The 17,448-nt window shown below is 45.0% G+C and overlaps 1 protein-coding gene across 1 annotated transcript in view; it reads right to left on the reverse strand.

The window, feature by feature from the left end:
• Nucleotides 1-17,448, reverse strand: part of LOC124721586 (E3 ubiquitin-protein ligase RNF170) — a 118,024-nt gene that overhangs the window by 35,798 nt on the left and 64,778 nt on the right. The window contains exon 5 of the mRNA XM_047246635.1: nucleotides 2,613-2,747. Within this exon, the coding sequence (XP_047102591.1) occupies nucleotides 2,613-2,747 (135 nt within the window). The remainder of the gene's footprint in view (nucleotides 1-2,612; nucleotides 2,748-17,448) is intronic.

Raw genomic sequence — 17,448 nt, forward strand, 5'->3', positions numbered from 1 at the left:
AGGTTAAATAACTAATTTCCCAGCTGACAACATATACTGCACTTTCATATCCATCCATATGATGAACCAGAAAACTGAAAGATGTTCTCTTGGTAAGACACAACAGAAGAGATGAGATGAGTATAAACTGATACCAAGGGGCTGATGGAAAACATGCCAATTTTGTAAAAAAACCTGCTTGTCTGTGAAGTTATTGTATTACATCTGGAGAGACGACTCCATCTCTCCCAAGCGTTGAAGCAGGCATGAGTATTACATTAATAATTATACTCTTCATGTGAACTCTAACAAACATAATCATTTTCTGTCCCCAGTAGCATAAAACACAGAAACTTCTATCGGTACATGGAAATCTTTTTAGACTACATCATCACTTACCAACTTTACAGGCAGAGAGAGTTAAATTTACTAGATAATGTCACCACCACCAACAACAACATAACTTATGCATACCTTCATCCAGTGTAAGACAGAGATCCTCAACAATTATAACTTATTATCAACTGAATTGGGTTCACCAACAATGAAATTACTGATGGGGATGAAATCAGTGCAGATGCAATGACATGAAATGGTACCAGTGAAAACAGGTCAGAAACACTGAACTTACAATGTAATGAAAATGTTATAACATGTAAATTCATGTTAAGACTGGAACTCAAACACTGATTTCTTGAGCATCCCTGCGGGTCGGACTCAAACTTTTATTGCCACTTGTGTTTCCCATTCCTAATGTCTGAACACTACAACCAGCGGTTCTCTACAAGGTATGTGGGAATAGCATCATTGCAAAATAATGGATTTGATGGACTATGAATTATCCCGCCACAAGGAATATGTAAATACGGCACAGATTTTCATTTGTCAGGATATACTCATTAGATCGCCAGTTCAGCATTTCTGAAGGCTTTTTCATGTTCATCTTCATTGATATTATCCCCATTAATTCTTTCATTTCCAAGAATCTAATTACATTAATACATATGCCTTGTGGCAGGGAAAGCCACAGACCTCCACCCAATGGTGCTACTCCCACATATCACATGGGAGACACTCTGGTTGTAGTGTTCATAAATCATAGGTGTAACCAACAATGAAAATGAAACTTTGAGTCAGGCCTGCAGGCATACTCAAGGCCTAAGGACATGTTCAGACAGCCTAATGGTTAAGGCAGCCGTTTGCAGTTCAAGCAGGAAATCTGGGTCAAAAACTTTCTCTTACATTATTGTCATTAGTCATGACACATTCACAGATTTACTACTATTTATGAGTTATCTTGTCTCTCTTCCAACTATAAATTTCCATTATGTATTTTCATCACACTGAAAATATCATCTGCCCTTTAACACCATCTAAAGAAATAATTTTTTGTCTGCAAGAAGCATGGTCATGTTATTACTCAATATATTCAACTGCCCTATGTCTAGAAGCTTCTTTGACTTATCATCACTAATTTTAGTCTCTTTATGTGCATTTTTGCAATTTTCCAGACCAGGTTGCAAAAGTTTCAGCCATTTCAAATAGTATTTCAGCTACATATGTGTAAGTGGTATCTGTTACATACAACAATTTGCATTTCATTAAATTAACCTCTTCTACAATGATGATCCAATAACCAATTTAGCTGAAATCCCAAATCCTTAAATATTTTTCTATGTATGGACTCAAACTACTTAATATGTCTTCCTGTCAAAGTTGATTGAAGTTTTACCTGTTCACACAGTTAAACATAACATGCAAATGGAAAATCAGTTACAAAGAACAGAACAGTTCAGACGGAAATTTCATCTAAATAATGTAAAGGTAGTCATCCACTTCTCACATAGCAGCAGACTGACTATAGCCTTAAAAGCTATGTGACCCAAAATATATCAAAACTTCTAGTTTTTCTTTCTGTCAAAAAAGGGGGGACTTTCCCCAAATTACATCCTTTACTGTTGTCTTTCTTCATTGTAAATCACAGCTGATTTTGCTGTGTAATACTTTTCGTGGTCTATTTTCCTTCATCCTCTCTTTTTAACACACTATCCCAAGTTCTGAAACTAGTGACTATCGTTCTTTTGTTGGCACCAATCTGATATCACTTGGTAGGTAACAAACCATTATGTTTATCTTTTGCTGTTATAAGTTTTCATATTACACCATTTCAAATGTTAATTTATGACAAACGGCAAGTACAACAGCACAAACCCTTGCTATTACTTTGTCATCTGGACACCTAGAAAAATTCTGTATTGATCAACTTACACAACACTGCTTGTCCGTGTGCTTTAGCTAGGTTTCAAATATAGGTGGTTCAATCACATTTCATGCAGCAGAAAGTACAACATAAATCACAATGTGGGACATTCACAACATTTAATTGATCTTTAAACAAAGTTTTTGTTGTATTGTGTTATAGCAATTATCTTGCAGTGTACAATTTTTCAAACAACATCTACAAACACTGGATGCTTACTGATATTTTAGTAATAAATCTGATTCAAAATGAATGCCATTCACACAAAAGGAGTTACTGTACTACGCACATTCTGATTCTCAGCACACCACACAACGTGAAGTCTTGTACAACCTGTTCATAATAAATTAAATGAATGTAACACAGAAATTACCGATCTTGGCACTCCATATGACTGCCTGTTGTATGCTGTAACAAAGTTCCGAATTTCTATACGTCTCTGTGCTAGGTCAGTGCCATCTTGTGCCTGCCTTTCCTCTGGAGTAAATCGAGTCATAATCAATGTCACCTGTGAGAAAAATGAAAAGACAATTATGTAGCAGTAAGATGAAAGTTGTTAACAGCAAATAACGAGAATCATTATGGTAGCAGATAGTCAGTGCTGAACACACTTTCAAAAATTGTTGGAAATAGTTATAACAAAGGTAAGTCCAGGATGGAATAACAGGAATTATGACAGAATGCAGCTCACCACTTTAAGGATTTAATATTGTTGCCATTGGACACAATCTATAGCAGATTAGAAGGATTACAGTTAGTGTATGTCAGGCATCACTAGAGGCAGAATCTATGAGTCACATGGTCCTACCCGACCGACAGCAGCATGGGGCTAGGCGAGTGGCTACGGCTGAGTCTTATATAGTATGCACTATGAGCTCTTTCATATCTTTGCTATCAGCTATAAGGATACTGGTCTGGCTGTGGGTTTGGTGTCTTCTGGTTTTTGTTTCTAGCATTTCTACTGCATTCAGATCACGACAACCTTGGCTTGTTTATGGATTACACAATCGTATCAGGGCCAGACACTTACAACGTGATAAGTTCTTAGGGTCATACCCTATCATGTTTTTGGCAACATGTTCACATTCAGTGCCAGCACTACGGACACAAAGTTTGTAGAACTTTGGCAGCAACAGCAGTTGTCCCAACAGCAACAGTTTGCAGCTCTCAGCAATGGCATAAAGAGCAGCATGCTGCTGTCCTGCAGCTCGTGCCATAACAACAACAACATTCTGTGTTTGTTTTATTTTAGGACACAAAAACAACCAAGGTCATAAGTTTCCACACAACAACATTCAGGGTCCATGGTTGTGGCTACATTCTCACCACCATTCACTGCCTTCTACAAACCTTCAGAAAGCTGGGACGTATGCCTTCATCAATTTGATCTCTACTGGTTCCCTCACAGGTATAACACTGGTGGTAGGCAGCAAAGTGCTTTGCTTTTGTCTTCTAATGGCAGTTCATACAAGGCGGTGTAGAAACTGTAAACACTCTTCAATCTTGGTGACTTGTCATTCAATAATCTCTGTGTTCTACTAACTGAATACTGGGTCAGCAGACACATCTGATTGTGGCTAGGCTCAAGGTTAACCACAGTCATAAACAACAGGGCAAGACCTATGCAGCACTGGCTGATGACTTGCAGGGTCTTGCTAAGTGTAATTTCAAGTGCTAGAACTGTTAACACTCATGTGTGGAACCATTAATTTGAGATGTAATCGTGTACCTCTCACCTGACAGAGAAGTCACAGCTAAAGCAAGTCCAAGTCTAGCCTTGGTGACATGCTTAAACATGCAAAATGTTTCGAGGTTGCTTCGGCATCTCAGCATGCTTTCACAAATGAAATGCATGTGTGCCAAGCTGTTAGTCACCATCACGAGCAGTGGTCATCTGATGATTCTGATTCATCATCCTCTAATTCTGCATCTAAGTCTCACTCAAGTTCATAGGCACCCAGATCGTGGGCATCTCTTGAGAGATTTAAGTATATTGATGACTCTGCTTGCCTTCAGTGGTGAATGACATTTTTGCAATGTTAGTCGGGCAGGTCAGGAACGTCCTCCTTCCTCATCATTCACACTATGACATGTACCTCAGAGAAACTTCAGTCCTGTCCTTACTGCAGTAGTGGGCATACCAGAAGCTGTTAACTGCATCATGCAGTGGACTGCTGGTCCTGCAGTGAGCATGGTCACCTCGCTGTAATGCCAACAAGTGGCCCACATGTCGCGTGCTCTGAGGCAGCACGCGGACAACACTGTGATCCATACAGTCATGACTGCAGCGCGGGAAGTTCCCCTGCAGACACAGAAGCTCACTTTGAAATTGATGACAGTCCATGGAATTCCAGCTGGACACAAGTGCTGAGATGTGTCTAATGATTCAAGTCTGTTCCCCTCCACTGCAACAGGCCCAGTACCAGGTCCTGTCTTACAGCATGTCCAGGCCTTCCCTCTGAGAACTGTCACTGGTGGCTAAGTGCAAAAACATTGAACACATACTAATCATCTTAGTAGTGCAGTCCCCCTACTAACATTTTCTACTCAGGCAGCTTTACCAGTTTTGGGTTCAAAGAAGAGAACCAAATTAACTTAGTGTCAGACTCAGTGTCATTTTCTGCTCTGATGTGCATGTAATTTTATGGCTCAAATTTCTTTGAAGCCTTCTGCAGTGCCTAAATTTTGCCAAACTCACCCACTTCCATTTATGATTCATGAGGCTGTTCAGGAAGAACTCTCTCAGCTTTAGGACCGGGACACTACTTCCCATGTTTCCACCAGTTAGTGGGTGATGACTGCAGTGGTCATTAAGAAAGCAAATAGATCAATACATATTTGTGGTAATTTTAAATCCACTATTAATTCCCAGTCTATAGCCACTGCCTCGCCCAGATGAGTTGTTGATGAAACTGGCTGGGAGCCATTGCTATTAAAGGATGCATATCTCCAACTGCCACTTCTACATATGCATCCACATACATACTCCGTAAGCCAACATATGGTGCACGGCGGAGTGTACCCTGTACCACTTCTAGTCATTTCCTTTCCTGTTCCACTCGCAAATAAATCAAGGGAAAAATGACTATCTATATGCCTCCTTATGAGCCCTAATTTCTCTTACCTTTGTGCTTCTTACGTGAAATTTATGTAGGCAGCAGCAGAATTATTCAGCGGTCATCTTCAAACGTCAGTTCCTTAAATTTTCTCAATAGTGTTCCTTGAAAAGAAATTCTCCTTTCCTCCAGGGATTCCTATTTGAGTTCCCAAAGCATCCTCGTACTACTTACGTGTTGTTGGAAACTACCGGTAACAAATGTTGCAGGCCCGCTCTGAACTGCTTCAATGTTTTCTTTTAATTTGACCTGGTGTGGATCACCAACACTCAAGAAGTGCTCATAATGGGTTGCATTGGTGTCCTATATGCAGCCCCCTTTACAGGTAAACCACACTTTCCTAAAATTCTCCCAACAAACCGAAGTTGACAATTCAGCTTCCCTACTACAATCCTTACATACTTCTCCCATTTCATATCACTTGCAACATTATTCCCAGATATTCAAACGACATGACTGTAGCGAGCAGGACAATACTAATGCTGTATTCGAACATTACGGGTTTGTTTTTACTACTCATCTGCATTCATTTTACTACTCATCTGCATTCAATCTCATTTTTTTAGGTTTAGATCTAGTTGCTGTTCATCACATCAACTAGAAATTTTGTCCAAGTCATTCTGAATCCTCCTACTGTTACTCAATGATGACACCTTCCTGTACACCATAGAATCATCAGCAAACAGCTGCAGATTGCTGCTCACCCTGTCCACCCTATCACTTGATATTTCATGTCAATTACTAATTTCAAATATGCCTTTTGGCTTATACAGGTAATATTGCTCTATGAAAATGCCAGGCTAATTCCTTCAAAAGGACAGAGCCAATTTCCTTGCCAAACCTTGACACAATCCGAGGTTGCGCTATGTCTCTTTGACCTCTATTTCATAAGTGTATTAAAACTTAATCTTTCTTTCTTTTTAAATTGGTTTACACTGTCAGTTGGAAAAGTGCTGTTTGTTTGTCTGCGGTCAATTGAGAGGATTACAGCTTGAGAACGTATAGAGTTGGAACCACTCCCTCCTTCATAACCTTCCTTCACCATGGTGGCACTAGAGCAGCCTCATGCCATGGTTGCACTATCGCATCCTGCAGTTCTCGATCAGGCCTCTTGTGCCACCGCAGTCCTTCACTGGGCATCCTGGGCCACCTCAGTCCTTCAATGGGCATCCTGTGCCACCACAGCGCTGAATTGAGCCTCCTGTGTCATCACAGTACTTAATTGGGCCTTCTGTGCCACTGCAGTGCTTAACTGGGGCACCTGTGCCAACGCAGTGCTTAACTGAGGCACCTGTGCCAACGCAGTGCTTAACTGGGGCACCTGTGCCAACGCAGTGCTTAACTGGGGCACCTGTGCCAACGCAGTGCTTAACTGGGGCACCTGTGCCAACGCAGTGCTTAACTGGGGCACCTGTGCCAACGCAGTGCTTAACTGGGGCACCTGTGCCAACGCAGTGCTTAACTGGGGCACCTGTGCCAACGCAGTGCTCGACTGGGCCTTCTCTGCCACTGCAGTCCTCAACTGGACCTTCTGCTGGGGTCAGACCAAAGCCAATGGTTCTAGATCTGCTGGTGGAAAGTGCTGCCTCTCCACTTCCCATCGCTGGCAATGGCTGGGCCATTTTTGATCATATGTGCAAAATTCAAGGGGGAAGGGATTCAATATCTGTTGAGATTTAATATCTGTAACAGCAGACACAACTGACAGTGAATCAAAAGCATTACAGTCAGTGGCTGTCAAGTGCCACCACGTGAACAGTCACCAGGTCACATGGTCTTGCCTGACAGCAGCACAGCGCTACGCAAGCAACCACGGCTCAGTCTTATGTAGTACACTGGGTAAGGGTGGAGGAAGAAGCTATAGTGCTACCTATAGAAGCATACAGGGACAGGGTGGGGAGATTGTGCTGGAGAGAGGGAGGGAAAGGAGAGAAGTGGAAAGGACTACACGAGTGCAACAAGGGGACAGAGGACTCATGTGAGGCTGTAGTGGGAGGAGGGAAGGGTCTAGAGGCAGGTGGGAGAACAGGGACTAGTGAAGGTTGAGGACTGGGTGGTTATGAGGAGAAGGGATGTATAACAGGGGGGAGTTCCTACCTATGTAGTTCAGGAAACCTGTTGTTGGTGGGCAGGCTACAGAAGACATGGGCTGTGAAGCAGTCAATGTCAAGAACACTGTGTTCTGCAGAACGCTCAGCAACTGGGAGATCCAGCTTTCGATGGTCATAGTTTGCTGCTGGTCATTCATGCAGACAGACTGTTTGTTAGTGGTAGTGCCCATGTAGAATGCCACACAGTGGTTTCAGCTAAATTGGTAGACCACATGGCTGCTTTCACAGATGGCCCTGCATTTAATTGGGGTAGTAAATATCTCTAACAGGACTGGAGTAAATGGCAGTGTGAGAATATATGGAACAGGTCTTACATCTACATCTTTAGGTACTCTACAGGGATTTGAACCACAGGGCAATGGATTGGCAGCAGGGGTGGAGTAGGAACAGACGAAAATATTACATATGTTGGGTGGGTGTTGTAATACCACTGTGGACAGAGTAGGAAGGATACTTCTAATTTCAGGACAAGACAATAGGTGGTTGAAATGCTGGCAGAGAATGAGATTCAGCTGCTTTGTCCTGGATGGTACTGCATCACAGGGGAAGAAGGGAGGGGACAGGAGGGGGGGGGGGTGCACTCCTTTCTGGCCAGTCCATAGATATATACACAAGGGAGGGTAGGTGACAGGGGAGAGACAGAAAAGTAGATCCGTTTCAGGACAAGGTGTGGAGATTAATTATGGTCCGTGAAAGCCTCAACAAGACCATCGGTGGATTTGGAGAAGGACTGCTCATCACTGCAGATATGACAGCCACAGGACTTCTTGGTGTGGAGTGGGTGGCAGCTGTCGAAATTGAGGTGTTGCTGGTGGCTGGTGGGTTTGCTGTGGCTGGAAGTACTGATGGAGCCATGTGTGAGGTTTAGATTGTCATAGCTGAAGGTGACTTCTTGGGCTGAGGATGACCAGGTGAAGTGAATGAGGGAGAAAAGGCCGAGGTTCTGGAGGAATGTGGATAGGATGTTCTCACCCTCAGTCCAGATAATGAAGATGTTATCAGTAGTTTTGAACCTGATGAGCGGTTTGGCATTCTGAGTGGCTAAGAAGAATTCTTCTAGATGGGCCATGAATAGGTTAGCATATAGATTGGTGGCAAGTGGATGCCCACAGCTGTACCATGGGCTTGTCTGCAAGTGATGACTTCAAAGGAGAAGTAATTGTGAGTGAGGATATGGTTGGTCATGGTGTGCAGGAAGGGGCAAGTTCCCCTCATGACTCAGTACTACCCAGGCCTGGAGCAAATGAACCATGTTCTTCTGGAGATGATGACAACCACTTGTATATGAGTTGGGTATGTAAGAATGTGTGAGTGTTTTTCTAAATTTGAAGGTGAACTATGTACAATAGCTTACTCTACCTCTAACTGCATTTCTAAATATTGCTATTTGTCACTCAACACTTCGTTTGTTGTTAAAAAATAGCCATAGTACACACGTACATGGCACGAAATCATAACAGATAAGAAATAGGGATGTGAACCGCTTCAAACTGGTAGACATTTTTATCAAACAAAGAAGAGTCTTCAGGTATTGGTCTCTTCTGATCAAAATTATGCCAATTTCTCTTCCTTCAAATAACTGGATATTTGTTAGACAAGCTGCTCACTCGTGTGCTCACATAAACACTTTCTCCCAAAAAAGTGAGGAAAATCTGTAGAACTGAAGGGGATGGTGATGTTTACTCATAAACTATTTCCATTTGTCTTAATGTCTTCAAAACTCAACTAAGACTGCAGCTTTGTCTGAAGTTTTCCTATATGAAGTCGGATATTAAACTCTGACTCTTAAGTAACAAAAACAACCTGCATCAAATCTAATCAAGAATGGTAATTTTTTCCATACTTGACGCTGCAAGACTGAGCTTTTCTTAGCTCTCTAATGGTCTTCTCAACTGCACTGTTCTACTGACAAGCAAGCAATAGTATGCTGTACAAGTAACTGAAAAACATAAGACTAGTTTCACCATAGTTGGTGATGTTGGATAGCCAGTGACACCAACTTGTTCCTACCCAGAGGTTGGAATGGGGGAGGTTTGATAAGCTCCTTTTCCAAGTCACCTTGGTGGTTGACTCTGTCTAATATTCTAGGCAGGAAGATGTTCCTGACTGCATGAATGATCATGCAATATGATATTAAGTCCTGAACAAATTTAAGACACTGTTGAAATCAAAGTTCTTTTACTGAAGCAAGGTATTGGTTGGTTGGTTAGTTTAAAGGCAGGAGAAGGGACCAAACTACAAGGTCATTGGTCCCTTGTTCCTAATAAAACAATGCCACAAGTGTGAGAATAAAACAGACGAAACATATAACACAAAACAGAAAGAAAGGAAAAGCCACAAGAACAAAGGGAAAGCAACAAACACTAAAAGGAACAAAAGAGGACAAGAAAACAACAGAGAGACGCTAGAAACAGAAGAGAGTAAAACATGAAAGCAGATTACAGTGGTTGGCCAATCACGAGAATAAAAAGGGAAAACCAGCCACTTTGCAACACATTAAAACTTCCACCCAAAAAAGCACTAGAGTGGAGGACACAGAGGGCCAAAGGACATGCACTAAAACCTACATAGAAGTATAAAACCCACTCTCACGGATAAAACATAAAACAAAAGCTGCTATGGAGGCATTATCACCCAACACCGAAAGCAGGGTGCTGGGAAAGTTGAAAGCCTGGCGCAGAGCGGCTAAAAGTGGGCAGTCCAGCAAGAGGTAGACGACTGTCATTTGGGAGCCACAGCGACACTGAGGCTGGTCCTCGCGATGGAGTAGATAACCATGTGTTAGCCACATATGGCGAATGGGGAGCCGGCAGAGGACAACTGATTCCCTGCGAGAGGCCTGCATGGAAGACTTCCACACATTCATAATCTCCTTAATGACACGCGGTTTGTTGTGCGTGCTGTTATGCCATTCCGTCTCCCAAAACCGGTAAACCCTGCAGTGTAAGACAGAACACAGGCCAGCTTTGGAGATGCCTATCTCCAGAAGCGGTTTCCAAGTCGCTTGTTTGGCCAGCCTGTCGGCAAGTTTGTTGCCGGGGATTCCAACGTGTTCTGGGGTACACACAAACACGACAGAACAGCGGGACTGTTCCAAGGCTTCGATGGACTCCTGAATGGATGCTACCAGAGGGTGGTGAGGGTAGCACTGGTCGATAGCTTGTAGGCTGATCAATGAGTCAGTACACAGGAGAAATGACTCGCCAGGGCACGAGCAGATGTACTCAAGAGCACGAGATATGGCCACCAGCTTGACAGTGAAAACACTGCAGCCAACTGGCAAGGAGTGCTGCTCAATACGTCCTCCATGAACATATGCGAAGCCTATATGACCATCAGCCATTGAGCCATCGGTTAAACCGCTTCAGAGCCCCGGAACATGTCAAGAATCGAGAGAAAGTGACAGCGGAGAGCGGTGGGGTTAACAGAGTCCTTAGGGCCTCAGGTCCAGACGAAGCTGCAGCCAAGGTGTACACCATGGAGGTGTACGTGAACGGACCACAAGTAGAGGTGGTAAAGGGAAGGACTCCAGTTCAGAGAGAAGGGACTGCACGCAAACCGTAATTGTTAGCCCCAATCTGGGCCACCAATGCGGGAGATGGACAGCCGCGGGCGGGAAAAGAAGAAGGTAATTTGGATGCTCAGGGGAACTATGAATGTGTGCTGCAAAGCTGGTGAGCAGTTGCGCACGTCTGATCTGCAGTGGAGGGACACCTGCCTCCACCAGTACACTGGTCATCGGGCTCGTCCTAAAAGCTCCTGTCGCTAATTGAACCCCACAGTGGTGCACAGGGTCGAGAAAATGCAATGCTGAAGGTGCTGCCGAACCATAAACCACACTCCCATAGTCAATCCGGGATTGGGCAAGGGCTCTGCAGAGCTGCAGCAGCGTACAGCAATCTGCACCCCAACTGGTGTTGCTCAGGCAACGGAGGACACTGGGGTGCTGCCAGCACTTCTGCTCAAGCTGACGAAGATGAGGGAGCCAAGTCAATCGAGTGTCGAAAATCAGTCCTAGGAATTTATATGTCTCCACTACAGTGAGTGGATTGTCATTAAGGCAAAGTGTGGGTTCCGGAAGAACGGTATGCCACCGACAGAAATGTACGACACACAACTTTGTGGCTGAAAACTGGAAGCCGTGGGCTAGAGACATGACTGCGCATTTTGGATAGCTCCCTGGAGGCACCGCTCAGCAACAACATTACTGGAGCAGCAGTACAAAATGCAGAAGTCTTCTGCATAGAGAGATGGTGAGACGGAGGGCTCGACAGCTTCTGCTAGACCATTAATGGCCACTAAAAATAGCGACACACTCAATACAGAGCCCTGCGGAACTCCATTCTAACTGGATATGGATGGAACTATGGGATTCACCAAATTGGACACGGAAAGTATCGAGAGACAGGAAGTTTTGGATAAAAATCAGGAGTGGTCCCCGGAGGCCCCACTCATACAATGTGGCAAGGATATGATGTCGCCAAGTCGTGTCATATGATTTACGTAAGTCAAAAAAGATTGCAATCAGGTGTTGCCATCGGTAAAAGGCTGTTTGGATGGCAGACTCAAAGGACATAAGATTATCAGTGGTAGAGCGACCCTGGTGGAAGTCACCCTGACATGGAGACAGCAAGCCACATGATGCCAGGACCCAACCCAACCGTCGACGTACCATACGTTCTAGCAGCTTATAAAGAACATCGGTGAGGCTGATGGGCCGATCGCTATCCACATCAAGAGAGTTTTTACTGGGTTTGAGCACCAGAATGATGGTGCTCTCTCGCCATTCCGATGGAAAGACACCATCGCACCAGAGCCGGTTGAAGATGATGAGAAGATGTCGCTTGTAGTCAGATGAAACATGCTTAATCATCTAGCTGTGGATGCCATCAGGCCCAGGAGCTGTGTCAGAGCAATGTGCAAGGGCAGTGAGGAGCTCCAACTCTGTAAATGGGGCTTTATAGGATTCACTGCAGAGTGTAGTGAATGAGAGGACGTTCCCTTCCAGCCACCGTTGGAGTGTGCGAAAGGCTGGGGGGGTAATCCTCCGATGCAGAGGCTCGAGCAAAGTGCTCGGCAATCGTGGTTGCATTGGTACATAACTCGCCATTTATGGTAACACTGGGGACAGCTGTTGCGGCCTGGTACCTGAAAAGACGTTTGATCTTCGTCCAGACTTGGGAAGGTGACGTGTGGCACCCAATGGTGGAGACGTATCTCTCCCAACACTCCTCCTTCCGTTGTTTGCTAAGGTGGCAAACACGGGCACAGAGCCGTTTAAAGGCTATAAGGTGTTCCAGGGAAGGGTGCCGCTTATACCGCTATAGAGCTCGCCGACACTCCTTAATTGCTTCAGTGACTTCCGGTGACCAAGGGACTGTCCTACACCTCGGGCACCCTAAAGAACGAGGGATCGCATTTTCTGCCGCAGAAACAATTGTGCTAGTCATCTGCTCAACCATCACATCGATGTTACCATGTGGGGGAGATTCAGAGGTGACAGCAGAGGTGAAAGTTCCCCAGTGCACCTTGTTCAAAGCCCATCTGAGCAGGCGCCCATGTGCCTGATGTTGGGGCAGTGACAGGAAGATGAGGAAGTGGTCACTACCACACAGGTCGTCATGTGCTCTCCACTGGATAGATGGGAGAAGTCCTGGGCTGCAAATTGATAAATCAATGGCCTAGTAACTGCCATGAGCCACACTGAAATGTGTGGTAGCCCCAGTATTTAAGAGGCAGAGGTCAAACTGAGACAGTAAAGTTTCGACATCTCTGCCTCAGCCAGTAAGCATGGTACCATCACACATGGGGTTATGGGCATTAAAATCTCCCAGAAGTAGGAAAGGTTTAGGGAGTTGATCAATCACTGCAGCTAATACATTCAGGGGTACTGCACCATCTGGAGGAAGATATACATTGCAGACAGTTATTTCCTGCATCGTCCTTATTCTGACAGCCACAGCCTCAAGAGGGGTTTGAGGGGGCACATGTTCACTACAGACCGAGTTTAGGATATAAACACAAACTCCACCTGACACTCGATTATAGTCGCTACAGTTCCTGTGATATCCCTTATAGCCGCAGAGGGCAGTGGTCCGCATTGCTGGGAACCAGGTTTCCTGGAGGGCAGATAGCAGGTGTAAAGCTTAACAGTTGCTGTAGCTCAGCCAGGAGGTGGAAAAAAACGCCGCAATTCCACTGGAGGATGACATTGTGAGACTAGGAAGGCATGGAGCATTCAATGGGGCAATTTACACCTCAGAGTCACCTGCTGCCACCGATTTATTGCCTGAGCAGTCTATATCCATTGTGTCTGAGTGTCTGGCGAGATCTAGGTCCTCAGCGGATGCCAAAATCTCAACCCCATCCTCAGCCGCAGAGCTTGTAGGTAGTGGTGGTGTGGGTGGCACCGCAATTTCCTTGGTCTTAGGGGTCTTCTTTTTGGATTTCTCTTGCTGCTCCTTGGGTTTGCCTGGCTGGGAGAACTTCACTGACTGCGGATGAGCGTGAAGCCCTATGACCAGCTGCTTTTGGGCTCTTCAGCCATTGGCGGGTGTCACCTTTCCCACTACACGAAACCTGGGAAGGGAGTGACCCAAGGGACCCCTTCCTAGCAAGAGAAACCAAAGAAGACTTAAGCTTCTCCGGCTTAGAAGTGGGGACAGACGTCCCCAATGGTTGGGGGGTTGTTGCTCCCAAAGTTGGTGGTGCAGGAGCAACAGGAAGGGAAATCATCCCCCCCCCCCCCCCCATCAAGGGGGCAGGTGTAGTCTTCAGGCTCTGAGAGGTGACCTGGGTTGGCAGAGCTGATGGTGCCAGAACTGTTGTAGTGGCGGCGTAAGATGATGTCATACACACAGGATGCAGGTGTTCAAATTTTCTCTTAGCCTCAGTGAAGGTCAGTCGGTCCAGGGTCTTGTACTCCATGATTTTCCTTTTCTTCTGGAGAACCCTGCAGTCAGGCGAGCAAGTCGAATGGTGCTCTCTGGAGTTGACTCAGATGGGAGGCGGGGCACATGGAGTATTGGGAGATGATGGGCGTCCGCAATCTCGACATGTGATGCTGGAAGTACAGCGGGAAGACATATGGCTGAACTTCCAGCACTTAAAGCACTGCATCGGGGGAGAGATATAGTTCTTTACATCACACCGGCAGACCATCACCTTGACCTTCTCGGGCAATGTATCACTCTCAAAGGCCAAGATGAAAGCACCAGTGGCAACCCGATTATCCCTTGGAACCCCGATGGACGCGCTGGATAAAATGAGCACCTTGCCGCTCTAAATTAGCGCGCAGCTCATCATCAGACTGCAAAAGAAGGTCTCTGTGAAATATGATACCCTGGACCATATTTAAGCTCTTATTGGGTGTGATGGTTACAGAAACATCCCCCAGCTTGTCACAAGCGAGTAACTCCCACGACTGGGCAGAGGATGCTATTTTGATCAAGACTGACTCAGATCTCATTTTGGACAAGCCCTCCACCTCCACGAACTTGTCCTCTAAATGCTGAACAAAAAACTGAGGCTTCATAGTCATGAAAGATTCCTCATCAGCTCTCGAACATACAAGGTACCAGGGCGAATAAGATCTACTGCCATCTTTAGCCTCACGTTCCTCCCATGGTGTGGCCAGGCATCAGCAGAGCAATCCCTGTGTGGTCAGGGGGCTACAACCAACAGGGTACATGGCAGCCCCACCACAACGGACTGGCTACTGTGCTGGATATCAGGTGCAAAGAAGTCCATGTTCATCGTCAATGCATAAATCAACACTGCATAGTGCATTGTGGAAAACGCACCCAGGAAGGTGTCCCAAGAGATAGAGAATGGGCAGGACTTCAATGCGGCGACGAGCAAGTGGGCTAAAGATCTCAATGCACAATGGACATGATGCACCTTTTAAGGCACCCTTCCCCAATTGGCTCGCTCTTCGTGGAAATTTTGAAGAATGGAGGTCAAACCCTACAGGGAACAATCACATAAAGGCCGAAATGTGTGAAACTCCTTTTAGTCGCCTCGTACGACAGGCAGGAATACCTAGGGCCTATTCTAACCCCTGGACCCGCAGGGGATGAAGCAAGGTATTCGGCACCCTGATGGCTAAACTAAAACCTGCCAATAAAGCATATTGTATACTGTACTAGCTGCGAGACAGGGGGGTGAGCTGGATAGGAACCCAATTTATATACCAACGTATCAATGATGAAGCACACTGAGCACTAATCAGATGCACTAACAGGCTTGAGTGTAATTGCTGCATGATTTCCCACGACTGTTAAAGAGCAAATACTGGCATGGTCCCACCCTTGTGCTACCTGCATGGCAAGGTAACAGCTCACGCATCAACAGTGCATTGCCTGTGCAGCCAGAGGGCCACCAACATATGGGCATCTTATGACCAAGCATGTGGATTGGTAACCCCACTGTGTACCGGGTGATCTTCCCTCACAACACACACCTCTGTACAAAAAAATCTGAAAAGGTGTAGTTCAAACCCAGGTGTTGGGTTCAAACATGAGTTAACTGAAGTAAGTGGTGTAAAATAAACAAAATTGGAAGATCTATAATAGATTTCATACAAACAGGCAAGGTTATCAACAATGAACCTGTCCTACAGATCAAGTCAGGAAGTCAAGTAAGGAAGAAGTACTACAACGATTTGGGACCCCATACTCACCACACACTTATTCACACTCACAAAAGAGTTGTGAGGCCCTTGGGGAGGGGTGGAAAGAGTGGATTCTCAGAACTGATTGTAGTCTCCTGGTTCGGAGCTGGGTGGAGGGCTTAAATCTTAGGAAGGGAGGGAGGAGGAGAGGGGAGGCTCAGAATGCTCTACACATACGGGCTATGGAGAGGGGCAAATATCAGCCCTATTAACTACAGAGGTTAGCATTAGTAATTCCCGATTAGAGAAAGAAAATGTTCATGTAGCACCAGTTAAATGCAGCACCATGAACAGAAAGCACCCAGAACGAAACTCATTTATAAAGGTAATAACACTAACATAGTACTATAGTGGTGCGCACATAAGAAGGTAGTTGGTGGGGTGATGCGCAGTGGCAAGCTGCACTGTACCACATGTCGTTCCAGCCATTAGCATCATTCTACCGTGTCTGCCAGCACCACACACTTTGGCATGCACATAGAATATTTAGCATTGACTTTTGTGTTAGTTTAGGTATGGCGAGGTTACTTAGCCACTATAGTGTCCATTATGCATGGCATAAAGCAAACAAAAGTCTTACACTAAAAAGTGACAGCTATGATTTTCCATATAAATTATACCAGTGAGAGTCAGAAGTAGAAACAGCAGCCCAGTATATTGCTCACCCTGGGGTTGCCAGTTATCAGGGTAGGCAACGGCTAGAGGATGAGCAGTGGGACAGAGACCACACTGGTGACAATGGAAAGTATTTTTCATCTCTCTTTGCACAGTATGCATCACACTGTCTGATTCTTACATGCACACCACCATAAGAAAATAAAATTGCCTGAAATCAGAACTGAATACCAACGAAATTTTGAATTCTGCTAGGAGTGTCTACAGCAACGAAACACCAGACATCAGTAGTGGATGCATGTTTATAGCCAGAAATAAAATGACGTAAAGTAAGTTTGGTGAAAATGAGCATTAAAGGTGCACTGTGAGTGGTAACTGGGTGCTTTTATAGACTTCCTGCCTCTAGGGCCACAGCGGCAGAGCATTTAAGAGAAAACTTGGAGAAGATTGTGTGTAAGTTACCTGATCATGTTATATTTTAGGGGTAATATTGCAACTTACTGGTTATTGACTGGAAGCTGCAAATGACTAGAAGTGGTAGGAACAGAGATTGGGTGGTTTTGTTCTAAACAACTTAAATGAACTTGAGTAGCTAGTCAAGAACTGACTTGCAAGGGTAATGCCTGGAATAATCTAATTACAAACAGGTCTATACCATTCAGTTCACTTAACATAGAGCAGGGAATCTGTAATCAT

The sequence above is a fragment of the Schistocerca piceifrons genome, chromosome X (assembly GCF_021461385.2).
Source record: "Schistocerca piceifrons isolate TAMUIC-IGC-003096 chromosome X, iqSchPice1.1, whole genome shotgun sequence".
NCBI classification, from domain to species: Eukaryota; Metazoa; Arthropoda; class Insecta; order Orthoptera; family Acrididae; genus Schistocerca; species Schistocerca piceifrons.